Source organism: Nyctibius grandis, chromosome 21, assembly GCF_013368605.1.
Source record: "Nyctibius grandis isolate bNycGra1 chromosome 21, bNycGra1.pri, whole genome shotgun sequence".
NCBI lineage: Eukaryota > Metazoa > Chordata > Aves > Nyctibiiformes > Nyctibiidae > Nyctibius > Nyctibius grandis.
The window spans coordinates 3,868,395-3,894,800 of NC_090678.1; the positions used below are offsets into that span (position 1 = coordinate 3,868,395).

Genomic DNA, 26,406 nt, shown 5'->3' on the forward strand with positions numbered 1-26,406 from the left:
ACAGATCCTGCTCCACTTTTTTATCTAAAGCATATTCCAAATCGGTCACTAGCATTTTCTGATATAAGTCCTGTAGAGCCTGTCTGGACGTCCAGACTTCTGCTGGACCCAGCTTCGAATCTGAACAACAAAAAGAAAAAAACAAAGACACAACAGTTTTTGTAATACTCAAACTTAAGAGTTATGCCAAGTGATTCTTCACTCACCTACCAAAGGAAGGAACATAGCACAGTGTAAGATAGCCAATGCCAAACACCTTTTATCACAGACTCATCAGAATAGTGAAATACAAGAGCTATAGATGGATTGGGGATTGACTGATCACTGATTAACTGATCAGTCTCCTACACCACCAGCACTAGACATGAGCAAAGTCAGCAGCTGGCAAGTTAAAAAAACAAACAAACAAAAAAACCAAAACAGATAGAAGGAGGTGATTCTCCATAAGTCATTAAGCTGCAGAACTTCTTGCCACTGGATGAATTTTAAAAAATTTCCACAGTAGCCTGAAAAAATTAGCAGAAAAGAAATCCATCAAGGGATGCTAAACAGGACAGTCCCTGGAGCCAATGCTGTTGGTATTTAGGAGAACACTGTAAGTACTACCGCACGCTTGCCATTTGCTAACTCTTGGTAGCCAGGTGCTTTCCATCACCGAGGGTGAAGGCAAACACGGCTCCCTGCTATCTCAAGTTACAGAGCCCAATTTCCCACACCTTGTAAAATCACCTGAGCTGGGGCTGTGGGAGCACAAGGGATGAGCCTCACCCCAGGGAAACCGTTCTGCTGATGGTGTAGCCACTCCTGCTGGCTTAGATGGATCCAGGCAGCTAGAATGTTACTATGGGTCTAGACAACCTGCTACGTGTACTACACCAAGGTGGTAAGCACGGCTGAGCGTAGGTTCATTATGCAACCTGCTTGTACTGCGTGGCTGATAGATTAATATAAACCATTTCCATTTTCCAAAAACACACACAGTTTAAAACACAGCTTGTAGCATTTCATAGCATCTGCACTCATGGTAGTGTTCAGATCAACATTTCCATCACCCAGGTTTCTCAAAACCATCCAGACCCTTGCTAATGCCGAGTACAGACCTCCATCTCCAAATGCTTTAGAACAGCCAAAGTCAACTTGAAAAATACATGTATTTTAGATACAGGAAAGATGGGCACAGTTGTTAGAACGCTAATTATTTATATACAGAAGACAAACCTTTAACATAACGTCACACACTCTCCAGAGAATTCTTAGAAACGATAAGCATAGGGAACACAAAAGGAAAATAAAACCAGGAATCCAATATTAGCAGCTAGATCAACTGTGTAATAAAGGCAATTACCTGTCATGTCAGCCTTCAGGACTTCTGCCTGCCTGTAAGAAAGCAATAAAACAATAAATTAGAAACAGACTGATCAAAATAACTGAATTATGCTAAAGCACATTCATGCAACGGTGAGTAGAGAAAGTGGGGCCAGCTCCGTAGAGGCTGCCTACAACCTACACAGCTATAGTTTACCCCATGCAGTATGGATTTGAGCTACTGTTGTTTAACAGGATGATTTCTTCTAATTCATTCCATAACAAAAGTCAACTGTTCACTTTTCCCTGCTCAGCTTAAGTCCCTTTCAGAAAAAATGCAAACTAAAACACACTTACACTATATTTTAAGCTTTACCTGGCAGCATTAGTGATACCCGCTTACCTGTAACTGGGAATTTGATATTAACTTTAAGTTGTCACACATGAAATGCAATAGCCAACACAGTCAGAGCAAAGCAAACTCCCATTGGTGCCTGTCAGCACGTTGCTACAACCCTCCTGCCCCAGCTTTCCTCAAGCACAGGCTATAAAAAGACCAGGGCTTCCCCAGTTACCTCTCTTCCTTGAACTGCCTCCCTAAAGTCATGGTTTGATCAGGTTTTCAAGGAAAAAAACCTATACAGAAAGAATGGCAACTACAGGCCACTCCTTCACTGAACATCCCCTGCAAATCCGCACTGCTGGTGGAGGCTGGCAAATAGTTTCTCACATAGAGGAACACCAGGACACAGTCTTCAATAAATAAGTATTTATGAACGGTCATCAGCGGCTGGATGAGCAGGCAATCGAGATGCTACTGTGTGAGCAACACATAAAACTTCAAGAGGCAGAGCTGCGGGCTTGTCTGACCAACCCAGAATGAACACAGGGCAGGGGGAGGCAGGAGGGACACGAGGCTGCCTGGTTTGGTTGGGTTTTGGTGGAACCTGTCCCTTTGCTTTTGCTACATTCAAATGGTTATTTATATTTGCAAAGAGGGCCAGCTTTCCATACCAGACGTTGAATCCTCCTCGCATACTACATACCCACTTCCACCTGCCTCCCTCAGCAAAAAAACTAGATGGAAGTCGTACTGTGACTAATGTGAAAATCAGATGCCAGCCTGGGAAAGAATGGAGAGCCAGGAGAAAGCACCACCTACTCCCTAAAGAGCCTTCAGAAACAAGCATATACTCTCTCCTGCCAATGTGAGCCGTGGTGACTGTAAAAAATAGTTTTTCAGGTTGTTCTGGGTTCTACCTACTGGCCACAAATTATAGGGAAGGCTTTGAGATCCACATCAGGATTAAAAAGATATCATAATAGTGCCAGTGCTTCACCAGGAAGATGTATATTGGTAAGTCCTTTCACCAAATTTCTGTTTATTAAACGCAAGAATTATCTACAGCAACTCAAGATCCAAGAAGCAACAGGATGCTCCAAGGGCTTTAAGTTAAGAATATCTTAACTGGTGCCAGAAGTAAATCTGTATGTTCCTCACCTGCTTCACAAATTCAACCTATTTAAGATAACTTTTTTAGTTTATTTCTTCCAAGAAGGTGTTAAATACAGTTTTTCAGCTCCTAACAACAGGGTACACTGGAAGAAGAGAAACTATTACTGACAGACAAGCAAGGAAAAGGTTAGATGTCGCGTCATAAGAAAGTTGAAGACCTACTTCTGCCTTGTCCACGTGGAGGCAATGAAAGGTGCTTCAGCACCTAGCAGGGTGGGAAAGAGCAGATCCTTCCCCCACAGAGCTAAGAGGAGCAGACGGACGGCAATCTCATCTGCGTGCTGCGCCTCGGGAGCCTCTGCGACGCTGACCTGCAAGTCTAGTCAAGCACAAAGCTGAGCCAATTCTGCGATGCTCTGACTTGGCAGCTAGAAATGCCACCGCTCAGGAGGAAAAGCTGACTCGCTCAGGTGCTGGAGTCTCTCTTTTTTGAGCGGCCAGCCAAGTTAACACAGTTTGGCTCGCGCTTTAAACACCTGCCAGTTGTGCAAACTTTGAGCTGAGAACACAACCTGCGTTGCCAAAGCCATGAATCCTACCGAGAGTCTCGGCCCGAGCGGGACACGCAGTACTGCTCCAGCAAACGCGAGCCCAGAGCTCTCCCCCAGGCAAACAGGCTCTGCCCTTTAACAGCCAAGAGCTGCTCCTCTGAAAATTACTTGTGCAGAGCTACCTTCCACTGTGTAAGTACTAATCCTTTAAGGGGGAAAGGCCAACATTCAACAAGGCCAAGTGCAAGGTCCTGCACGTGGGTCAGGGCAATCCCAAGCACAAATACAGGCTGGGCAGAGAATGGATTGAGAGCAGCCCTGAGGAGAAGGACTTGGGGGTGATGGGTGATAAGAAGCTCACCATGAGCCGGCAATGTGCGCTTGCAGCCCAGAAAGCCAACTGTGTCCTGGGCTACATCCCCAGCAGCGTGGCCAGCAGGGCGAGGGAGGGGATTCTGCCCCTCTGCTCCGCTCTTGGGAGACCCCCCCTGCAGTGCTGCGTCCAGCTCTGGGGGCACCAACAGAAGAAGGACACGGAGCTGTTGGAGCGAGTCCAGAGGAGGCCACGAAGATGCTCAGAGGGCTGGAGCCCCTCTGCTCTGGAGACAGGCTGAGAGAGTTGGGGCTGTTCAGCCTGGAGAAGAGAAGGCTCCGGGGAGACCTTCTAGCACCTTCCAGTACCTGAAGGGGCTACAGGAAAGCAGGAGAGGGACTTCTGACAAGGGCATGGAGTGACAGGACAAGGGGGAACGGTTTTAAACTGAAAGAGGGGAGATTTAGATGAGATATGAGGAAGAAATTCTTTGCTGTGAGGGTGGTGAGACCCTGGCCCAGGTTGCCCAGAGAAGCTGTGGCTGCCCCCTCCCTGGCAGTGTTCAAGGCCAGGTTGGATGGGGCTTGGAGCAACCTGGTCTAGTGGAAGGTGTCCCTGCCCGTGGCAGGGGGGTGGAACTAGTTGATCTTTAAGGTCCCTTCCAACCCAAACCATTCTATGATTCTATGAAATACAAACACCACCACTATAAAGGCTTTCTTTTCATCAAGTTTGGACCAGCTGTTGCCTGGAGAACTTAGATGAAGAGAGCCTCAACCTCTCCTCAGTGCAACTGCCAACAGATGCTCTGTAGATGCACAGCCCTAACAACAAAGCTGGACCTGAACTTTTACCAACAAGATTTTCTTTTAGAACACTTTTTTTGGAAGACAATATGCACGGGCTTACAGAACAAAAGCCTTTAGTGCCAAGCTCTTCACCAGCCATAAAGCAAACTGCCTTTTATATTTTATAAGCTTGCAACAAGGGGATCATCACTATGATTTTTAACAAAATGTATAGAAGTTATTTCAATACTTCCTAGGGGCCAAAGGAATCAGTAAAGTAGGTCTAACATTAGCATGCTGTTTCTTATTTCCACCTAAACCCCCCTTTTATTTAAAGCAGCCTCATCTACCATGGCTAAGCCAGCATAAGAGAGGGCAGGCTGGGTACCAAACTTGTTCTACATCAGTAACAAAATATTAGCATCTTGAGAGAAAAGCTGTACTGCCTGTTTCTGGAACAGACATTACTGGAGAGCCTTTGCTGGTGCTCGGAGGCTCCCAGAGGGCACAAATCGGAGTTCACTGACAACGGCGAGAGTCTCTGACAGTGCAAATGGCTCCTCGTATCGTCAAGCATCTTTTAACAAACCTTTTTGTCCATATATTTTCTTGCACCGCCTCATATTGAATTTGCATTAGAATGACTCATTCTGGTGCAAAAATACATTGCCTGCCAGCAAACTTGGTACAACTTGCTTACACATTTTATTATTTCAGGAATATTCTCGAGCACCTCCTTGCCCAGTTGGCCTCAGCAGTTTAGTCTTCAAGTTTCCCCAAGCTTGTTGCTCCAAAGCCAAATAAGCACAAACCATAGTCCAAAAACTATATTTCAAGCATCTCCATTATATGATATATCATCTTGATATATTGTGATAGCTATTTTTATAATTTCCCAACGAAACACAAATTCAGTCCATGCTTTACTTCAACTTGAAGCTCACTTACAAAAGCCTTCCACTCATTGCAGTGAGATAGTTTGACAGCTCAAGGAATTTTCATTTCATTCAAATACATTTCAAAACTTTAAAAGACAGTAGTCAGGACTTTCTTTTGACATTCAGAAGGCATAACATATATTAAAATTTAGGTATCCACAGGCAGCAAAGGAAACTTTTCTTCTGTTAAGAATCCAGCAGTATATAAAGTCCTGTTTTGCTGTGACTCAGGGGAGCTCAGACACTACGTTTAGCCTAGAATGAACCACCGGATTTAGCAAAGGAAGACACAGGCATTTTCTTCTTCCATTTTCAAGTTTTTACCATTCTTGAGCAATTAAGTTTTCCCTAGGCAGCAGAAGACAATAAGTTGTTCCCCTTCAGCTGGTAAACACTACAGAAAGCAAACCCCACAGACATAGGGATGTCCCTCCCATACTCATTTTCAAGTTCAAACAATCACATTGAGAAGCTGAGAGATACGTTGAAAGATCACATAGTCCCACTTACACTTCTACACTAGGACAAGTTTGCTTATTTTGCTCTTAAAATCCTACAAAAAAAAAAGATCATCATACAACCTCCCTGGTTCACTATTCTATGGCTCAGTGATAGCCCAGAAGTTTTTTTTCCTGAAACTCCAACGTAAGGCCCCTCTGCTGCAAACCAAGTCCTCCCGCAGCACACCAGGCTGCCACGCAGAGCTCCTGATCGCTGCCTTTGTACGACAGCCACTTGGAAAAGGCTTAACTCCGTCCTCCGAGCCATCAGTTCTCCCTTGTAGGCTCAAACACTGACCCTCATAAAGTCAGTTTTCTAATTATTGCCACCTGACTTTGAACTCCATTCGGGTATCACTAAACAAATGGATCTATGTTACTGTTGCCCCTCCAAACAGCTCATCTCTGTTCCAATATCTATTCTTCAGTTCTGTTCTAATTCAAAGCACACATAATAACAAATTTTCATTCTGCACACACCACGCTGCATCTGTAAGAGGGCAATATCAGTCCTACAGAAGCACAGTTTTGGTAACAAACTTCATCAGCAAGCACAGAAAAGCAAATAAAATTCAGTCCGAGTTTTCAAAGCAGCGGTCTTGTGTCACCCAGCTAACACCCGCTACTCCTGAAAGTCCAACAGGTCCAAGCTTCACTTACACCACACTCCTCTCACACAGCGAGGATGAGCCAGGCAAGATCTGCTCTGGCACAAGTTCTACAAAAAACATGGAAAACCCCCGACCTCATAAAAAAATCCTGAACACAACACCCTGCTTTCCACCATGCCTGAAGGGGAACACCACTCGGTTTTCCCCTGGCAGCCCTGAAGCATCAGCAGCTGTATCAGTTCCCCTGTTCAATCTCTGTAACACAAACCCCCTGATAGGGAATTGAGGATTTTCAGCACTAAAACGGGTAATGAGTCCAGGCAGCTGGGCTTATAGAAGCAATCAGAATGCAATCACTTGTTCTGTGAATACTCTGCAAACTAAAAGCCATGTTAAATGGTCCGGGTCGCTTCACTCCCAGCAGGAATTTATCCTCCTGCACTTCTCTTTCCCAGAGGTACGTGCAGAAATTGTACCACCATGAAAAGTGAGCCTTAGCAGGAGGTGACTGATCCAAAGGCTCACCAAGGGCACTGCCACAAAGTTTCCTTCTTCTGAAATGGAATCACAGAATCAAACAGGTTGGAAGAGCCCTCTGGGATCATCGAGTCCAACCATTGCCCTCACACCACCATGGCAACTAGACCATGGCACTAGGTGCCATGTCCAGGCTTTTCTTAAACACCTCCAGAGATGGTGACTCCACCACCTCCCTGGGCAGCCCCTTCCAATGCCTAATGACCCTTGCTGAGAAGAAATGCTTCCTAATGTCCAACCTGAACCTCCCCTGGTAAAGCTTGAGGCTGTGTCCTCTTGTCCTATCGCTGGTTGCCTGGGAGAAGAGGCCGACTCCCACTGCGCTACAACCTCCCTTCAGGTAGTTGTAGACTGCACTAAGGTCACCTCTGAGCCTCCTCTTCTCCAGGCTAAACACCCCCAGCTCCCTCAGCCGTTCCTCGGAGGTCAGACCCTCCACCACCTTGGTCGCTCTCCTCTGGACTATATAGAACATATATAGAATAAATGTAGGGAAGTTTTCATTTTGGGTAAGGAAGGTAAATTTTCTACGCTAGCACACTAAAAATAAATTCAAATACACTATATATACAGAATACAAATACACTTTATATACAGAAATAATTAAACCAAATTATTATTCTATTTTAATCATTCCAATACCTGGCAAGGCTCACACCCAGAAAGAACTCCAAAGCAACACCCAGCAACTCCTATTTTAGATTTGCCTCAAAATAATAGTTAACTTCAACAAAAATTTTTAATGGCTTAATACCTCAGGTTTTTGTTTGTTTGTATTTAAGCATACCCATGCTGGGTCAGGGCAGGGGAAAGCAGGAGAAAACACTACCAGCACGGGCACTGAATACTCTCCAGCAGATTTAGGGGAGAGCTGGGTTGCTCAGAAGTCCCTAAACACTGTACCCAAGACAGAGTTCACATCTGGAGCTCAGCACTGAGCAAAAATCACTGTCTGATACAAGTGGTTGACAGTTTCGTGGGAAATAAGCATTCTTCCTTCCATTCCTAAGAGTAACCACTAACGCTTGCTAAAATATAAAGCTTTATTAGCAGTTTTTAGAGACTCACTGGGCACTAATCCTTTGCAGCTTTGCCAAAGGTTGGATTTTGAAAGATATAGAAATAACTCTGATTTCCCCAAACTATTTTGTAGACAGCAATTGTATCTCTAACTACAACCTGTTAAAGGATTTTATAGTATCTTATGATTGTGCACAAACGTGGATTTTTATACCTGAGTAACAGTATCAGGGAACTTGTGGATAAACTTCGTCTCTGATATTTCCTTCACCTATTAATTCAACACCACGTGAATACAACAGGCTTCCGACTGCCCCTCCAGTTAACAGCCTGACACATCTTTTCCTGAAAGGGTAACTGGATGGAGTCAGGATTTTGCTGTGGTATAGCGAGTCCAATATAGATTTTACTTATTTATTTGTGTCTAGACTTTCCCTACTCACTTGTGCATCAGGTATGTACTATTTAACAACTTTTTTTAAGCAGCTTTATCCTTATTGAACAAGTTCTTAAAGTTCCAAACTTGCAAGTGTTGCCACCTGATTTAAATGACCGTAGTTTTCATACAGTGCTGGAATCCCTTGCTTCGGGAGCAGGCAGGTTTGGTGATGTCAGCTCTTACTGACGTAGCAAGAGATCCTCAGGCTGTGAGTCAAGAGTTAAATGCTCCGTGTGCCTTTTACACTGAAAGGACAGTCTGCACAGCTATGGCAATGAAAAACACCTTCAACAGTACCACCTTATTGCCAATCTTATGTGCTAAAGCAAGGCAAACACTACCTGAATCCAAACCCTCTCCACAGGGAATCCTGCTCTCTTGCCTTCTTATTCCCACCCCAGCTGAGAGGGAGGGTGAGAAATGGGGACACAGTATAGGATTTTTTTTATTCCCATCTTCCCTCTTTCTCCTAGTCCAGGCTCTACTAGAAGCAAGTCATAATAATCATCCTCAAAAAGCAACCACCAAAAGCAACTCTTCCCAGGTTTGATCAGAACTGACAAGCCTCCTCCCTGGATAAGAGTAAAAGTACCCTCGCAGTCAGCTTCGTTCAAGCTCATCTTTTTCCTCCAGTTTCAGGGAAGTCAGTTCCTTTGTCTCAAGATTTTGAAAAAGATGTGCCCACCTGGTCAAAGCTACCCTAAGGGAAGGGTATATGTGCTTACTCTCTGATTTAATCTACAGGGAGGGAAATACAAGTCTCCTACCCTGCTACGGTTTCTAGGGTACAGCTGTCTCCATCGAAGTCTCTGCTCTCCCTCTCGTTACAGCCCAGCACTCACATCAAGCACAGAAGCGAGTCTGAGCCTTGTATAGAATCACAGAATCACAGAATCAATCAGGTTGGAAGAGCCCTCAGGGATCATCGAGTCCAACCGTTGCCCTGACACCACCCTGTCAACTACACCATGGCACTAAGTGCCATGTCCACTCTTTTCTTAAAGACCTCCAGAGATGGTGACTCCACCACCTCCCTGGGCAGCCCCTTCCAATGCCTAATGACCCTTGCTGAGAAGAAATGCTTCCTAATGTCCAACCTGAACCTCCCCTCGTGAAGCTTGAGGCTGTGTCCTCTTGTCCTATTGCTGGTTGCCTGGGAGAAGAGGCCGACTCCCACTTCACTCCAACCTCCCTTCAGGTAGTTGTAGACTGCAATAAGGTCACCCCTCAGCCTCCTCTTCTCCAGGCTAAACACCCCCAGCTTCCTCAGCCGTTCCTCGGAGGTCAGACCCTCCAGACCCTTCACCAGCTTGGTCGCCCTCCTCTGGACTCGCTCCAACACCTCAACATCTTTCTTGAAGTGCAGGGACCAGAACTGGACACAGGATTCAAGGGGCGGCCTCACCAGTGCCGAGTACAGAGGGACGATCACTTCCCCAGACCGGCTGGCTACACTATTCCTAATAGAGGCCAGGATGCCATTGGCCTTCTTGGCCACCTGGGCACACTGCTGGCTCATGTTTAGCCAGCTGTCAATCAGCCCCCCCAGGTCTCTTCCCGCCGGGCCGCTTTCTAACCACTCTTCCCCCAGCCTGTAGCGCTGCAGGGGGTTGTTGTGGCCCAAGTGTAAGACCCGGCACTTGTTCTTGTTGAACCTCATGCCGTTGGTCTCGGCCCATCTATCCAACCTAGAAGAGCAGTGCTGCAAACTGAGTTAAAGGCCTCAGAAATGGGATCCGGTCCGTAGGCAGTCGTTCAGCATCAGCCATATGCCTGTGTCTATTCCATAGCATTCTAAAATTTAAGCCAGGAGAGTAACCTGCAAACTAAATACCCAACAATCTGTGTTTTTCAATTCAAACAAAAACAGGTTGGAATAAACGTACAGTATTAAGACTAGCTCAGAAAAGCTCAGCTGCGTTTTCCATAGTCACTGGTTTGTAAAGATATTTTTAAAACACTGACTATGCTGTTCTTTACCTTTCTGTCTTGATCTACTTATCTGGAATTTTACTGGAGCCATAAGGGAAAAACTAACCTCTAAATGGATGTTACCCATGAAAGAAAAGCACAAGCACTCCAGTCACCTTCACTTTGTTCACCTTCCAGGAGCTGAGAGCGCAGCTCTGCAGGTAACCCTGTCAGTGTTTTCCATATAGAAAAATTAAGAGCAAATTACTGAAGGATTAAAAACATTTTAATAACTATAAAAAAGGCACACTCAGGAAGGAACGAATGGATACTTAATATGTGTGGCACTTCAAGACATGGATATATTTTCATTTTTTAAGGAATACCTTTAAACTGAAGTTTCTAACAGGAAACAGCCAACAAATGAACACACTTATGGCATACTCTGTTTCCTTATCAGCGTCCATACAGTAACACATCTACTGCATTGGCTGACAACACAGCAGCTTTGCAGCTGACCCGAGAACAAGTCAAAAGCAGGTTTAAGACAGAATACATAATCTATCTGTAATCTCCTTAATCTTTATGTTATCCATTGGACAAGTCATTTTTCAAACCTAAAGCAATATCAAAGGTGTGATGGCACAAAGCTGCCTTCAAGATTGCCTTCCAACCCACTCAACCACTGACAACCCGCTCCCTTAAAAAGGGAGAGATCTCTGAGAGAAAAAAAATCACAAAGCTCTGCTCGCTCACTACCCACAACGAGGAACTTTTGGTAAGCACACAGAAGGGTTGTTAGTCCTTATGACCATGGTGCTGAGCGGGATGTGAGAGGCTTGCATGTGAACTACCTTGCTTCCCATGGTAATTCCCACAATGTCTTGAGACTGAGCAAGGAAAAGCAACAGAATTGCTTTCTGACCAAAAAACAAAACAAAAACCCCCAACAAATTAAGCCCTTGTAATATCACTATCTTTTGCTCTTTCAAATCAGTTTCAGAAAGTTACGCTGCTCAAGTCAGCCTTGCAGAAGCCAGACCAGCTAAGGTCAGGCAGCAGATGCCAACCCTCCCCAGACACTGCACGAGATCTCCCACGCAAGTGTACAGCACTCAATTTAAACGCTGGTAATTACGTAGTCAATTTAGTGCCACACTTCTCCAGCACAGATAAAATCTGCCCGTGGAGCTGGAGAGCAGAGCTCCTGCAGCTAGGAGCTAGTTACAAAGGTGACATACGTTTCCCCCTGGAAAGCCCACCCCACTCTGCATGAAGAGCGCAATGTTTGCAACCCTCTAAGTCCTGACTTCCAGCTCCAGCACTTTCCTGCTGCCTCTAGAGTCCACTAACAGCTCCAGATACAAAGCAGAGATATCTTGCTGATTTTTGGTGTTTTCTATGATCCCTGGCTCTGCAATCACTCCTCGTCCAGTGGCAAACGCCAATCCTTACGCTCAGTAACGCTGAGAACGACTCCCATTGACGCAGGAGGTAATTGCCATTAACGAGGAGTCAGTTATTGGGAATTCAAGATACTGTCTTCCTTGCTAAGCAGCAGATGGAGAAAGAGCAAATACATTAGATGTCACCATCAGAGGTGGCAAAAATAAAGCATGAGTAACGCCTCATCCTGTGCTTGTAGTAAGTTAACTATGACAGATACGGTGGAGTTCTTTTCTTCTCAGCAAGGGTCATTAGCCATTGGAAGGGGCTGCCCAGGGAGGTGGTGGAGTCACCATCTCTGGAAGTGTTTAAGAAAAGACTGGACATGGCACTTAGTGCCATGGTCTAGTTGACATGGTGGTGTCAGGGCAATGGTTGGACTCGATGATCCCAGAGGGCTCTTCCAACCTGAGTGATTCTGTGATTCTGAACATGTGCTCTTCAAGCACTAATACTGAGGTCTACACCCAGATAGTCAAGACCTTCAAAAACATAAGGCCTAAAGCAAATTTATTGATATTTAAATTATTCATTACGGTCATTCAACAATTGTATGAAGCTGGTTTTTGCCCAACCCCATGCATTTTATAAGCTCACAATTACCTAAACATCACACAAGACACATACCTATGCACAAATGTGACATACACTGAAGTTTTAAATAGCTTTTCATAATTAAGAATTTTTCAGCATGATAGGACACTGCATAGCTATGGTCATCACACCTTTCAGTGGGAAAGGACGCTGACGAGCTATGACAAGTAACACTCAGACTACATCCCAGTATGATCCTAATTGCAAGCTGCATCTTAGAAATTATTTTCAATTCTCCATCTTGTAACTAAATGCAAGCTACACTCAAAGCACAGCAATGGCATGAAGGCTGAACACCAGTCAGGGAGAATTATATCGTCCATTTATGATAATTAAATGGGTACTCAGTGCATCATTGCTAATAGTTTACCAGAGTCTCATGAGCTGCTCCCCATTCTCTATCAGAAACACACAGGCAACACTGTTCTAAAACACACTTTTCAACTAGACAATATTTGAAGAATTATTTTCCCAAAAAAAGTATGGAAATAAGAAAACGTAAGAGGCAGAATCCTCTACCACCACAGGTTCAATGCAGCTCTACCAAATACAGTAATTTCTAATTAAAAAAAAAGGCATTACCATTAAATTCTCACCTCAAACCACTCAACCAGCAATATTTACTACATGTTTCAGCAAAAGTGACACAAGGCTCCAAAGATACTCATTTGAGCTGCGTGGAGCTATGGGAAGGAGAGTTTGTTACTAAACCTCAACGTTGACTTCTGGTTTACCAACACAACTCTCCTGTAGTCCTCTGCTCTTGGTCCTCCTCAGTTTGGGAGTGGCTCATCCTGATGCGATGTCTGCTGTAATACCCAAGAGTCCACCATCAAACCACATGTACTCCTGGAATATGTAAAGTTACCCTCTGGTCTGTGTTCAGCTGAAGGAGAAACCTATCACCAATCCAACCAGCTCAGATTTAGCAAATTTTATTAGCTCAGGAGTGCAGCTGCACAAATACACTACTACAACAACAAACCCTGTCTAGGAAAGGTGCAGCTTGAAGCTTTTGAGCCCTGAAGAAAAGCAGCCTGGCTGAAGTGGTGCAGTTCACTTGGCCGAATCCAGCTGAGCTCTGCAGCTCTGCTCGCAGAAGGTCCAAACTGCCTCCAAACAGAGCTGCCACCACCACAGCCGTTGCCCTCAGAGTGCTCTCAGGTACCGCCGGTTAACCAGTAACCTACCTTTCCCATCCTAAAAACTAATGAATTGGTTAGGAGGAAGCATCTGAGCAAATTTATAACTTCCAAGGTTAATCCTTCTTTTGGGGATTAAACATTTTTAGAGAAATAATTTTATTTCCAATTTAAATCTCAATACCTTTAACTAAAAAGGTCTCTCTCAAAGAAGTTCACATGATGTTCACCCAACTACAAATCAGGACCTGCTTTAGGAATCATGTAGGGAAAAGTTCTTGGGTTTAGCAGATCTTTACTGAACATAAACTCCATAGATTGCAGTTTCACAATCTGCAGTCTCCCTTTCAATAGCCAGACCAGACTTGTTCATTACATTCATTTTACCTTCTGCAACGGCTGAGGAACTGGCTCCATAGCAATGGACTAACACATCCCACCTGCAGATCACATCTTAAGGCTGGAAAGGACCTCAAAAGGTTACCTAGCCCATTCCCTTACCCTGATGTTACTTCTGACAAACATTTGCGTTGCTTGTTTTTGAGGTCCTCCAGAGGCAGGCACCTCCATATCCCAAAGCAGCCAACCCCAGCCACCATAGCTTATCCCAGCTAAACCATTTCCACATGGCACTACATCTTGCCTTAAAGAATCATGGTATGCCTCAGGTTCACCCAGTCTGGTTCCTTCCACTCACCAAACCCTTCAGCAAACATCACCAGCCTTGCTCAGCCCACTGCTATCTTCGTAAGGTGGTGACGGGGCGGGGACTGTCCTCACTCGGTTAGACTGAGAAGACATTTTCTGAATCTTTGCTGCAAATTAAGCAAGAAAGGATGATGCTGGGAAAAGATTCAGCATGTGACTACACAATTACCAGTTATTAACTCAACACTTGTGCATTCCTCAGGTTGCACAAGCCGACTCAGCCCTGGCATTTCACTTTGATGAAGTGGTTGATGACTTTCATCATCAAATGTTTTGTATAGTATACCAGCATGTCCAAAACATTCTAAAATAGGATAATTTTGGTACTGTATTTCAGCACTTGACAATAAAGCATGGAAACTACACGAATCACGCTGCTCTAACCCCAAAATCTGAAATCCATATGTTCAACAGCATTTTCAACCACACAAATGAAATTTCCTGCTGCTGAGTCCTTAGAAACCCAAAGATCTTAATGTCTTTCTGATCTGTCATTCCTAAAGACTCTTGGGCCGCACTGCTTAACACTCCAGCATAGCAGTTTCTAGTTCTGTAGTCCTCAAAGAACTATTTTAGGAATTAATAGAACTAGTTATACATGATAGAAAATACACTTTTATAACCATCCTTAATGCAAAGTGTACAGAGTTTTACCTGGTTTGGAAAGAGTATCCCAAAATTCTGACTACATGACGTAATGTTACAGAATCACAGAATCAATCATGTTGGAAGAGACCTCCGGGATCATCGAGTCCAACCGTTGCCCTGACACCACCATGGCAACTAGACCATGGCACTAAGTGCCATGTCCAGGCTTTTCTTAAACCCCTCCAGAGATGGGGACTCCACCACCTCCCTGGGCAGCCCCTTCCAATGGTAATGACCCTTGCTGAGAAGAAATTACAGGTAGACACATCACTTTTTTAGCGTTCATTTCTGCCTAGCCATCTATCATGGAAGCTACCAAAATAGTCCGTAGTTGTACAAGCAGCATCAACAAGCATTTGACATCTTCATTAGAAAGATACTGGAAATATCTCTGCGGATAGTTTCAGGCTTTAGAGGTTATTTTAATCTTCGATATCAAAACCAGGAGCAGATGAGTACTGAAGCTGGACTGCACACCTGGCAAGCCACAGTCCCCTACAGCTGTTTTTGCCCCAAGCCCTGTAACTGCTACAGTTTACCTCAAAACAAAATAAATCTCTAAAATGAAACAGTATGGGTACATTCAAACCGGGTGGAAAAACTGCCAGCAGGTCATGCCCTAGCATAATCTATGCGACATGCTCCTAAATTAAGACCTTCTGTATTAATTCAAATGAATGTTGACAATGGATATTAGGCAGTTTATTGCTTCTTTTCTAGCTACAGATTTCATACACATGTTCAACTTTGTGTATAGAATCACAGAACTGTTTTGGTTGGGAAGGACCTTTAAGATCAAGTCCAACCGTTAACCCAGCACTGCCAAGGCCACCACTGACCCATGTCCCTCAGCACCACATCTAGTCATCTTTTAAATCCCTCCAGGGACAGTTATTGAGACAAACTGAAACACCCTCTAGATTTTTATTGCAAGTTTACTCTCCATCTTTTAATAATTTAATTTTCCATCTTTTAATCATGTCATTTATAATCATTAACCCATACAGAAAAGTAGCCTTCCTTTAATCTCATCTTTTTCTTCATATTGAAATCACATTTCCTCTATTTGACTAGCAACTGTTGGATGTTGAAGCTCTAAGAGCTACTACAGTTTTCATGTTTTTATACACTCTTGGTGGGTTTAGGTTTTTCTTTAATATTAAGAAATGTGGCTTAAATCCTTTGGACACTATTCTTATTGCCACTCACAAAAACCAGACCCACTAGTAGGCTTTTTTGGGGGAATAGCTGGCTAGATCAAGCCTCTGTGCTCGGTTGCTTTGTCACAGCACTGCCCTTGACAAGTATTTCCACTACTTCAAGACAGGCAACTAGCATCTATTCAACAGACAAAAGCCTTGTCCCATCCTTCCTCCTCCCCCTCTTCATAGGTGCAGATGATTAGTATTTCTATTTTTAGTTATTATTAGGCTAGTCTGGAAAGACTACCCTAGAGAGCCCTCTTAATGGCTCAAGTGTACCTCAAATTAAGAGTATGAATGCTCAAAGGCACTGCCAGAACCAGTACTGACTGCAGAAGGAACCGAAGGTGGAGTCTCTCAAAGGTTCCTTGCTGGCTACGGGAAACCCTGGTTTAAAAAAAGATTATCACACAGTCGCAGCTGTTTGACACATAGCAACATCCACGTGCTTTCTTCAATTCATGATGAGACCAAGACAGGACACAGCAAAGCAAACACCAGGAGACTTTCATTGTAACAGAAAATACAGGAGCAGAATTTATAGGATTATCATAAAACAAAAGGGAAAAAATCTTCCCAATGGATTTATCAAAAATTCTTTTCTTTCTATGCTTTCCCTCCACCTGTAGGGAAGTCAAACTGTGATAACCAACGTAGCACAGCCCACTGGGGAGTCCGGGGGGCCCTAGAACAGGCTGGCTCCAAACAAACTGCCCTTTGCTGTAGCCTGATCAAACAGGAACCACTATCAAGGCCTCATTAAATCAAGGCACCAAGAAACATCAAAGTCAGTCTTGAATAAAGACTCTTGATGCCCAAAAGGTCTGTTTTACTGCGTCCAAACAAAAATTCTAATCTCTGCCTAAGGTCCTTTAAAGTAATTCAAGAAATTTTCCCCAAGTTCATTTGGCAGAATCAATCTTAAAGGTTTCACTGGAAATACATTCAGAATTGATTTCTCACTTCCTAACAGCTAGAGCAGCTCTCCGAGATAATTCAGCCATATGACAAGTGGGGCCTGCAGATTCAAAACAGACAATGCTTCATAGGGCATAAAATAAAAATCAGCTTATACACACCAATATTAGATGAAGCAGAACACCGTTCAATAGAGCTGAGCACTAGAGGATACTTTCAACAGCACAGACAATGAAATCAAAATATGAGAAATAAGACTGCTAATGTGTTAGAGACATCATAAGTACTTTCAGAAAAATGACATTTCCCTAAAGGTGGAAGAGAAAATTAACTCTAGCAGGACTCCTAAGTACCTCAAGGGTATCTCTGATTTGAGTCCCATCAGTGAAATTCAGTCTGTCGCCCACGGCTGTGTAACAATCCCAAGAGACTCCTCAGCCTTCTGGTTCCTTATGATAATCCCTTGAGTGCAGAAGCCAGTGTGAATAATCCCAGAAAAGTCCTACTGGAATACAGAAAGGAGAGAAAGCAGGCCTAATGTTACTCAAAAAGCTCTTATTCCACCCCAACTCACAGCATTACATCGATCTGAACTGGTAGCTGCTGATTTAATTCAGAGGAATTGAAATACACAATATCAACGCACTGCTTAAGCCGTTTCCCCCTCGTTTGGTTGTCTAGGAAGTCCCCAAGCTTACCACCAGTAGTTCTTAAATTCAAATGGGAAGAAAAGCAGTGGGCAGACAAGCCTGGAAACGTGGCCTAAAGGCAGGACTTGGAGCACGGCTGCACAAGTGGAAGCTGGTGATGAAACCAGTACAACTGTAACGCTGCATTCAACAAGATACTGCATGCAACAACAGGCGTGCTCAAGAGGCACATACAAAAAAAAACACCTGCCCTCCCTCCTGGATGAAATAGTGAGAAACTACAGCCCAGGAGTGAGCTCTGTGATTCCTCACGTCACTCCACAATAAACATTGTCAGCCCTCTGTTCTTTGCGCTGCAGTAAGATGGAGAAATAGAGTTAAGATGCCCATATCCCTGCCCGAGCACAGGAAAAACTGCTGGTTCACCCAACACCGCTGAAATCCCTGACCTCCCTAGTAATCCATTACAAAGTACAGGACCAAAGTATGCAATTCTGCTAATGATTTTAAGGAAACAAATCCGTGGTTTTATTCCCCTCCCGCTTGACAGCAGCCCTGCAGTTTTCAAGTGAGATGAGGACAAGCCTCAAGTTCAAAGTAACAAAAGCAATATTTAACGTCCTCCCACCTACACTTCTCATACATTATAGCTGCATTACTTAACTACTCTTCCAGCGTTCCTTACCCTGAGGAGTCTGCTCCTACTACTGAATCTCTGCTGCTGTTGTGAAGATCCAACAGCAGCGATGAAGGCTGCCCAGAGAGGTTGTGGAGCCTCCTTCTCTGGAGACATTCAAAACCCGCCTGGACGCGTTCCTGTGTGATATGGTCTAGGTAATCCTGCTCCGGCAGGGGGATTGGACTAGATGATCTTTCGAGGTCCCTTCCAATCCCTGACACTCTGTGATTCTGTGAAGGACCCTTAAAACTCTACAACCCCCAGCAGCTCCTCACCCAACAAAATCAGACACTACAGCAAACTATCCTCTCCTCCCTCAGCGGCCACCGTGTCCTTGAACTGCAATTACTCCTCTTCCATACTGATTTTTGCTGGCTGAGCAGGGCAGGGAAGATGCCAATGCATCTATCCATCAAGTCACTGTCTGCTCTCATCAACCCAAGCGATCCTGAGCAGTGACTGCAGCCAGCCTTTTCTTCTCAAGCTGGAAGCACCAAGACATCCAAAAACACGTGCAATAGCCAACGTGGCGAACTGAAAAGCAGGGCAGCTTCACATTCCATATAGACTGATTTAAATAAAGCTTTTAAGTTGCTTGAGGTAAAAGTTAGTGACACGATCAGCTTATTTGGAACCAGAAATATCTCAGCAGAGCAGACCAGGGTTACTTGTTATGATACTGCTATATGGAAGATGCACTTTTAGGATAGAAGAAAGATTTTACAAGTAGCTTGAATATCACAGTATACTTTATCGTGAGTACTTAAATAAAATAGCTAAGCATTCAGCAAGTAAATGTATCTTCCTACCATGCATTGAAATGAAAAAACTCAGCAAAAAGCCCTCCAAACCCCTACATTCAGGGAAGGGGCAGCCTTCTCCAAATGCTTTGGTGCAGCTTAAGTGCCCCATCAAAACTTCAGGTAAGCATCGCTGCCACAACAGAACCTTCTCCTTTTCAATAAGGATCAAACTACGCAGGAATATGCAGGTTAGAACAAGAACTAATTGCTACAAGAATCATCCTTGCCATCAAAAATAAATAAATAAATACAGCTGTAATTTTACTTACACTAACCTGCACTTCTAGGTCACTGGAACACCGTTTTGCAAGTAACCCCAAGCACAGCACCAAGAAAGAGCAGTAACAGCATCCACAATAAACTGTGTTCTGCAGCAAGGAAAAAAAAAAGGGGAGACTCTCAGCCCAGACTGAAAACAGGGGTACTATGTGTGACAGTGATACCAGCTATACAGGGGCATTCAGGGGTTCATATATTCTAGGAAACGGGGTGTTATTTACTAGTGTTATGGGTCTGTGAGCACTTTAATGATCATGAGCACTATCACCAGGAGCAGCAGTTCCACTCTGCCCCTACTATTAGTGCCTCATTCCTGTTGCACGCCACCTCACCCCTTTTGTCAGCACATGTGTGGTAACATGATGAATGGGATCAGGAAACCAACTCAGGCTAAACTCTGTGGGTAAAAAGCAAAACCTAAGCAGTTTTAACCTAGTTCCTCAGTCCAGTTCACTGAGGACCTGGCCATAAACTCACACCATCTAATCAGGGCCGTGCAGGAAACGGTGAAAGGAAGTGGGACACGTCTGTCGGGAGCAGTCCAAGTTTAAAACACATCCTTTGTCTACATGGCCAAGCTTCTGCCAAGTACTAAGCAAGAAGGGTCAAGTTCTCTGATTATTGCAGCCCCCTTCCCTCCGGCACACATTCACACACAGTCACCTTCCTGCCAGCAGAAAAACAGAGAAGCACACCCACAGCTGACGAGAAGCTCTGTGTGTGCTGATTTACACCAGCTAACTTTCACACAGTCAATGACAACAACTGACTTTGAAACTTCTGTCCCTCTGGAGAAAACTACTAAAATTTGTTAGAGCCATTTGAGAAAGAGGAGAAAAAAGTGATAAGCAGAACATTTGCACAAATCTTGTTTCGTTAGGAATCTGGGCTTGAAAAAAAAGTATCAGAGTTATGATAGCACACCAGCCAACTTGTGACTTCAGCACCAGTTGCCCCTGGGTGGCATGAGGATGCTCAATAATCCAAATCCCCATGACAGAAGGAAGGGAGCAAGTTACCAGCTGCTGGGCTACCACTGCCTGGCTGACCCAGATACCACGCTGCAGCGGCTGGGGTTGGTGGGAACCTGCCCAGACACCCGAGGGGTACAATGTGTGTCTTGGGGCTCTCAGCAAGATGAATTTCCTTCAGCATAAAGCTCAGAGGGGAATTGCTTAATGCCTTTTTTTATTGTAATTCTTTTTACTTCATAGGTCACCACAAAAGGCTTGTTGATCAGTGGTAATTAGTAATCATCATCAATCTTATTTGCCTTTTTAGACCATTACCCTCACCCTTAAGGAAGTGTTGCTCATACTAAATACTGGCAGCAATTCTAGTTATCAAATGCTAGCAACACCTTGTATAGAGAAAAAAAAAAAGAGACAAAATAAGAAGGGATACTTTCCCTTTATGTTCCCCCAAAGAAAACACTGTACTAAGAGGTGCCTCCTGAAAGGCCAACGCAGTATTCGATCTCTCCACTACTCCTCCCCTGTTTAAAATTCAAGAGTAAACAATGTATGAAAATAGCAATAATAATTTCAGAACATAAAAAAGCTAGAGGGGATACTTCCCAAGACTGACTGGTCTTGTTCAGAAATCAAGATAAATCAAGAAAGATGCAGATCAGCTGGAGTGAGGTCAGCGGAGGCGCCCAGGGCGGTTGGGGCTGGAGCACTTGCGTTCAGGGTTGGAGGAACAGGAACGGGACTTGGTCAGCTTGGGGCAGGGAAGGCTTCAGGACACCCACAGCAACCACATGCCTGCGGGGAGGGGATTGAGAAGATGGAGCCAGGATCTCTGCAGTGGCATGTGGTGGGAGGATGAGAGGTGATGGGCATAAGCTAAAATATGAAAGGTTCAGACTGGGTGTAAAGAAAACCTTTTCCACCACAAGGACAGTCTGCCCCAAAAGGCTGAGCTGTCTCCATCCTTGGAGGTTTCCAAGGTCTGAGTAGACCAAGCCCTGAGCAACCTGGTCTGACCCCAGAGCTGCGCCTACTTTGAGCAGGAGGTTGGACAGGGACCTCCTGAGGTCATCTCCAGCCCAAGTTACCTTGTGATCCTATGAACTCCAGGCAGCACGCTGGAGGCACGGATTACCAGATTCTCTGTTAACACTGAAGGTACATTTACTAACTTGTTCCTCCATATTCTCTCAAGACAAATAACTGACTCTGTCTGTCTCGATGAGATTAATTCTGGGTTTCAAACACTATTCTGGTTTGTGCCTTCCCAGCACTGACAAACATCAACTCTACATCATCCTGATCAGGAATCGGTACCAGAACACGCTCACACAGAGACCACAGGACCGAATTACCTCTGCTCTACCCTCCTCCATTAACAGCGAAGAAACACTGCAAGAGGTGCGTCAGGAACTGGCAGACAGCAAAGGAGCGACCATGAAGAGACACAGCAGATACAGAAGTTAATGGAGCTACTGATGAGTCTTTGAAAAGAGAGCCACAGCTGAAATTATTAAAGCAGCCAAACCTTTAATGAAGCTGGTTAGAGCCTCATCGTAAGACTACAGGAAACTACCTACTGGTTTGTCAGCACTAGAATTTCTCAGCAGTGTTCAAGCCCTGTAATTCAAACGCTTTTTATTCTATGTTTACAGAGTGCTCAAAGCCACAATTTACCAGGGTAATGCCACATTTAACTCGGAACTGAGTTCACATCTTTGTGAAATGCAATTGAGAGAGTCGTATCTCAGTGAAACTGCTAGACTTTTGAACGCAAGTTAACTATGTTTTGGATATTAACACATAAAATTGGCAATGAAGATCATTTCCTTAAAGTGAACAAACGTGGACTGAAGCTTGATACCGCCTTATAAAGAGGATGCGCTCGAAAGTTTCTGTGGTATTATGTTATAGAGCATATCAGTAGTGATATTTTGCTTACAAGTGACTCCTGTACCTAACAGGACACATGAAATGTTTACTGTAAGATGACTGTCTCACGAGATTAATTTGATTTATGGGGAGTACTTGTAGATTCCCAAAGCACAAATGATACGGACACAAATTTTTAGCCAGATGAGATGAACATGTTCACCTGAACAGAGAGATGTGAACCGTGCCTCGTCCTAAGAGCTCTTTGAAAGAACCTTCTGAAAGGTCTACTCACCTGACCAGGTGTAATGCAAATCTTTGAGAAGTGACTCAAATAATGACCCGAGAGAAGTATCTAGGAAACTAGATGGGACAGAAGACGCTCCAGTACTCTTGGAAGGTGACCTTGAAACGGATAATGAGACTCGGAAAGCAAAAACCCCAACACATTCTTACAACATATGAAGATGACTTAAAACCAGACTCTCCTGCAACTTTTGAAAGACTCAGTACATCAAGTCTGGCCCTCTTTGTTCTTTCTGGAAGACTTCTGTAGGAGTTTCAGGTGTTTCTCTGGTCTTGCACTTTGATTGAAGGGGTACAATCTTTTAAGGACAGCATTTTAAAACAGTTGATTCACATACATATGTACAGGAAGCAAGAGACTGGTAGTGGAGGAGTTAAGGCAGCCCAGCTAAAAGTCCTTTCTTCCCTGCTCATTTTTTTCAGCATCTCGATTCTTGCAGAGTCATTATTTCACTAGTTATTCAACCATTACATGGTCACCTTAGAAATTCAGCTCTCTTCTGTCTAAACTTCAAACACACAGAGAAAGATTTCTCACAAAAACTTTTCTGTCCCTCCTTAGTTTCGAGATGATGAAGACTAGCAGAGACTAATTGCTCCACATCTTCACTTGGCACAATGTTTTGATAAGCTGCCCTTTCGTATCATTATACGTTTGTCTATTTATTCCTTCACCATTACACTCAGATTGAGCTTGTAATGCTAGAGGAAGGAGGAGGATGCCCTCCTCCTTAAGGCAAAGGACTAACAGAACTGGCTCTGAGAGTCTGAGGCTCTGCTCCCAGTTCTCTTTATGAGCTTGGCCTGCAGTAATCCACAGCTCAAGTTCTGCCCTATGCAAATAAACCGATTTAAATATATATTCTGTGGATGTAAAAAGCATTTCACAGCTTTTAAGGAAACCATCCCCAAGCTTACCTTCTGCACAGAGGAAAAAAACCCAGTGTTCTTTAGAGGGAGAAGGTGAAGATAACTAACTACAAAGTGCTTGAAAAGTTGGTGAGGGAGAGTGTCCTGGGTTGGTTTTTTTTTAAGGAGGAAATAAGGTTCTTGGTGACGGAGACAGGAATCATTACTTGTAATACATCAGTGCCCAGATGCTTCAGTCCCATTGTATTAGGTACAACACAAACAAAGCAGTCAGGAAAAGGTGGTGAAGGCCCAGGATGAGCTACAGTGTTGGAGAAACAAAGCTAGGAGAAATAGGTGATTCCTGCCCACACGCTTGCAAGCAGGGAGGATCTCCAGCTCGGTGCAGCAGAATACAGAACGCTAAGAAAGAGTCTGGTGGTGCAGGAGGGTGACTGGGGCAGGACCAGCACGACTCCAGCAGTACTACCGTGTAAGGACGCAAGGCAGCTGAAGACTCGTGGTCATGGGGAGGGAGAGGGGAGCAAGAGGTTACAACATTATTAAAACATATACTAAAATACAAAAGCAAGTCTTTTACAGGTAGAAGAGAGCTAATATAAAGCATTTAAGAGCTTTTTTTCCATAATGTAACGGGAAAGAAAGAACAAAGAAGTTTCTAAGGCAGCACAGGTAGCAGCCTGGAAGAGAAAAAGGCTCATAAACTTCCTCTTAGAGAAAAAGATTACTTTTTTTTTCTTTTTCGAAAAGATAAACTTGAGACAGGATCTGGATTACCAGAAGGAGGCACACAGAGACACAAGACAAGATGAGAAGGAAGAAGATTTGGAGAATCAGTAAGTGGAGACAGCTGAAGTGTTTCAGAACCCTGGATAGAAAGTGTTTTGGAAATGTAAAAACCTCCTTGGAAATCCTTCCCAAGCCCTGAACTCTTCAGAAAGAGTCCACATGCCCTTCTGGCACACCTACACCTGTTCCATAAGGCGCTCTGGGAGGGCCGGGGGGCAACACATCATGGACAACATGGCATTCAGCATTTTACAGCTCCTGAAAAGCCACTTGTATCTCGCACTGCTCCTTTCCAAAATCCCTAGAGAGAGTTCATACCTAAAAGATAAGTTCACCCAAAAGCCTATCAAAGTTCTGCTTCTATCAACGTGTGGCATCTGGCCCTCTCCACTTCAGGGACACGGGAACGCTTCCGTTCAGCGACGTGTTTCAAAGAGGCACAACCCCCGCAGACTCGCTTCTCTCCCAGCCCCTCGGCTGACCAGCCCCAAAGCCGACGGGTCGGATCAGCCGCCACTGAGGCCTTCCAGCAGGCCGCGGGCTGACTGGCGAGGGCTGAGACACCACTCCTGCTACTCCCCTTCTCCCGGAGCACCTTACGGGGCTGCCAGCGCACGTTTCGCTTCACTGCCGGGGTCAAACTTCGCAGTGGCTCCGCAGCGGCGGGTTAGCGCGGCACCGAACTGGAAAGGGCTGGAGAAGCCCGCGGGGGGAAGCCGCTGGGCTCCCCTGCCCTCCCCGCGGCTCCGAGGCACCGGCATGACCTTGCCGGGGAGCCCGAGCCGAGCCGGGCCGCGCTCAGCTAAGCGGCACCCCGGGGCCGCCCGCCTGCGGGTACGCGGCTCCGTCCCGCTTCGGCCCCCGCTCCCCGACAGCGCTGCGGGGCTCGGTAACGTGGCGGCCGGGTCCCCCCCCCGCCACGCCCGCCGGTCACGTTCCCCTCACAGCCCCGAGCTCCTCGCTGTGGGGACTACCCACGCCCGAGGGGACCCCGGCCCCCCGCTCCCCGCCGCCTCCGGGGCCGCCGGCCGCGGCCTCGCCTCAGGGCAGGCGGCGACCCCCCCCCCCCGCCCTCCCGCCGCTTCCCGGCCGGCCCTCACCGGAGATACTGCGCACACAGCAGGCTCATCCTCCGCCGCTCGCCGCCCCGTCCCGCCGCGGGTCTCACAGCCCGGGCCGGCCCGCCGCTGCCCCCGAGCCGCCACCGCTGCTGCCGCTGCCGCCTCCGGCCGCCGCCGCCGCCATCTTCCCGTGCAGGGCCTGCCGCCGCGGGGGAGGGGCGGCAGGAAGGAAGGGGCGGGGGTGTCCCCGCTCGGCGCTCCGCCCGGGCGGGCACCGCCCGCGCCCCGCCAGCCCCGGCAGCGCCGCTCTCAGCGACCTCAGCGGCCCCGGCAGCCGCCGCCGCTCCACCTGCCCGTCACTCCCGCCACCCCGCTGAGGCGGCCTGACCCTCCCGCCGCGCCGGCCGCGCTTCCGGGCCCGGCCCCGACGGCACTTCCGGCGGCGCCACCGCCAAACTCTTCCTCCGCGCCTTTCCCCCCCGCCCCGCGCACCGACCCGCGGCCGCGCCCGCTGATTGGCTCGCCCGCTGCCATAGCAACCGAGGGGGGCAGCGGGGCGTCGTCACGGCAACCGCGGCGCCTTCCCGCCCGCCGGGGCCGGGCCTGGGCCCGCAGCCGCGGCCTGGCGCGGCCTCGCACGCCTCGGGCCCCTCGCAGCGACACCTCGTTGTGTCCGATTCCCCTTCGGGGAGGCGGGAGGGGTCGGTCTGGCGAGGGGTGGTGGCCCGCGGCGCTGCGGGGGGAGGCCCTGGCCCTCACCGAGGGCGGCGGCGGCCTCGTGCTTTCCTGACAGAAAAGGTTTTGGCGGGAACAACGCTGGGCGGCCTGGCCTGCCCCCATGAACCGGCCGCCCCGTCCCTGCCTGCCCCACACCAAGGGATTCCCAGGGTTCGGTCACCCCAAAGAGCCCTGGTCTCAGATTCCCTCCATCACCCAAAGCCTCTGGCAGCACCAGCCCCAGCGCCTGGGAGGCAGCACGCTCAGGCACGGCGTGGGCCTTGCATGGGGGACACGGCCCACGGCCCCAGGTCTCGGCGTGGGGCCGGCACATGGGCACATTACACAGAATCACAGAATCACAGAATGTTCGGGATTGGAA

At 46.3% G+C, this 26,406-nt stretch overlaps 1 protein-coding gene across 8 annotated transcripts in view; it reads right to left on the reverse strand.

Annotated features, from left to right (window-relative positions):
• SMG7 (SMG7 nonsense mediated mRNA decay factor) overlaps positions 1-25,695 on the reverse strand; it is a 58,076-nt gene extending 32,381 nt beyond the window's left edge. For 4 of the 8 annotated variants that reach the window (XM_068416822.1, XM_068416825.1, XM_068416826.1 and 1 more), the window contains exons 1-3: positions 25,347-25,695; positions 1,346-1,377; positions 3-120 (exon numbers count right to left, since the gene is read on the reverse strand). In XM_068416822.1, the coding sequence (XP_068272923.1) occupies positions 3-120; positions 1,346-1,377; positions 25,347-25,375 (179 nt within the window). In that variant the 5' untranslated portion in view covers positions 25,376-25,695. Of the gene's footprint in view, positions 1-2; positions 121-1,345; positions 1,378-17,380; positions 17,533-19,428; positions 19,528-25,346 lie in introns of all 8 variants that reach the window. The other 4 variants (XM_068416820.1, XM_068416819.1, XM_068416821.1 and 1 more) reach the window with 4 other exon arrangements.
• Positions 25,696-26,406: the final 711 nt, after the last annotated feature.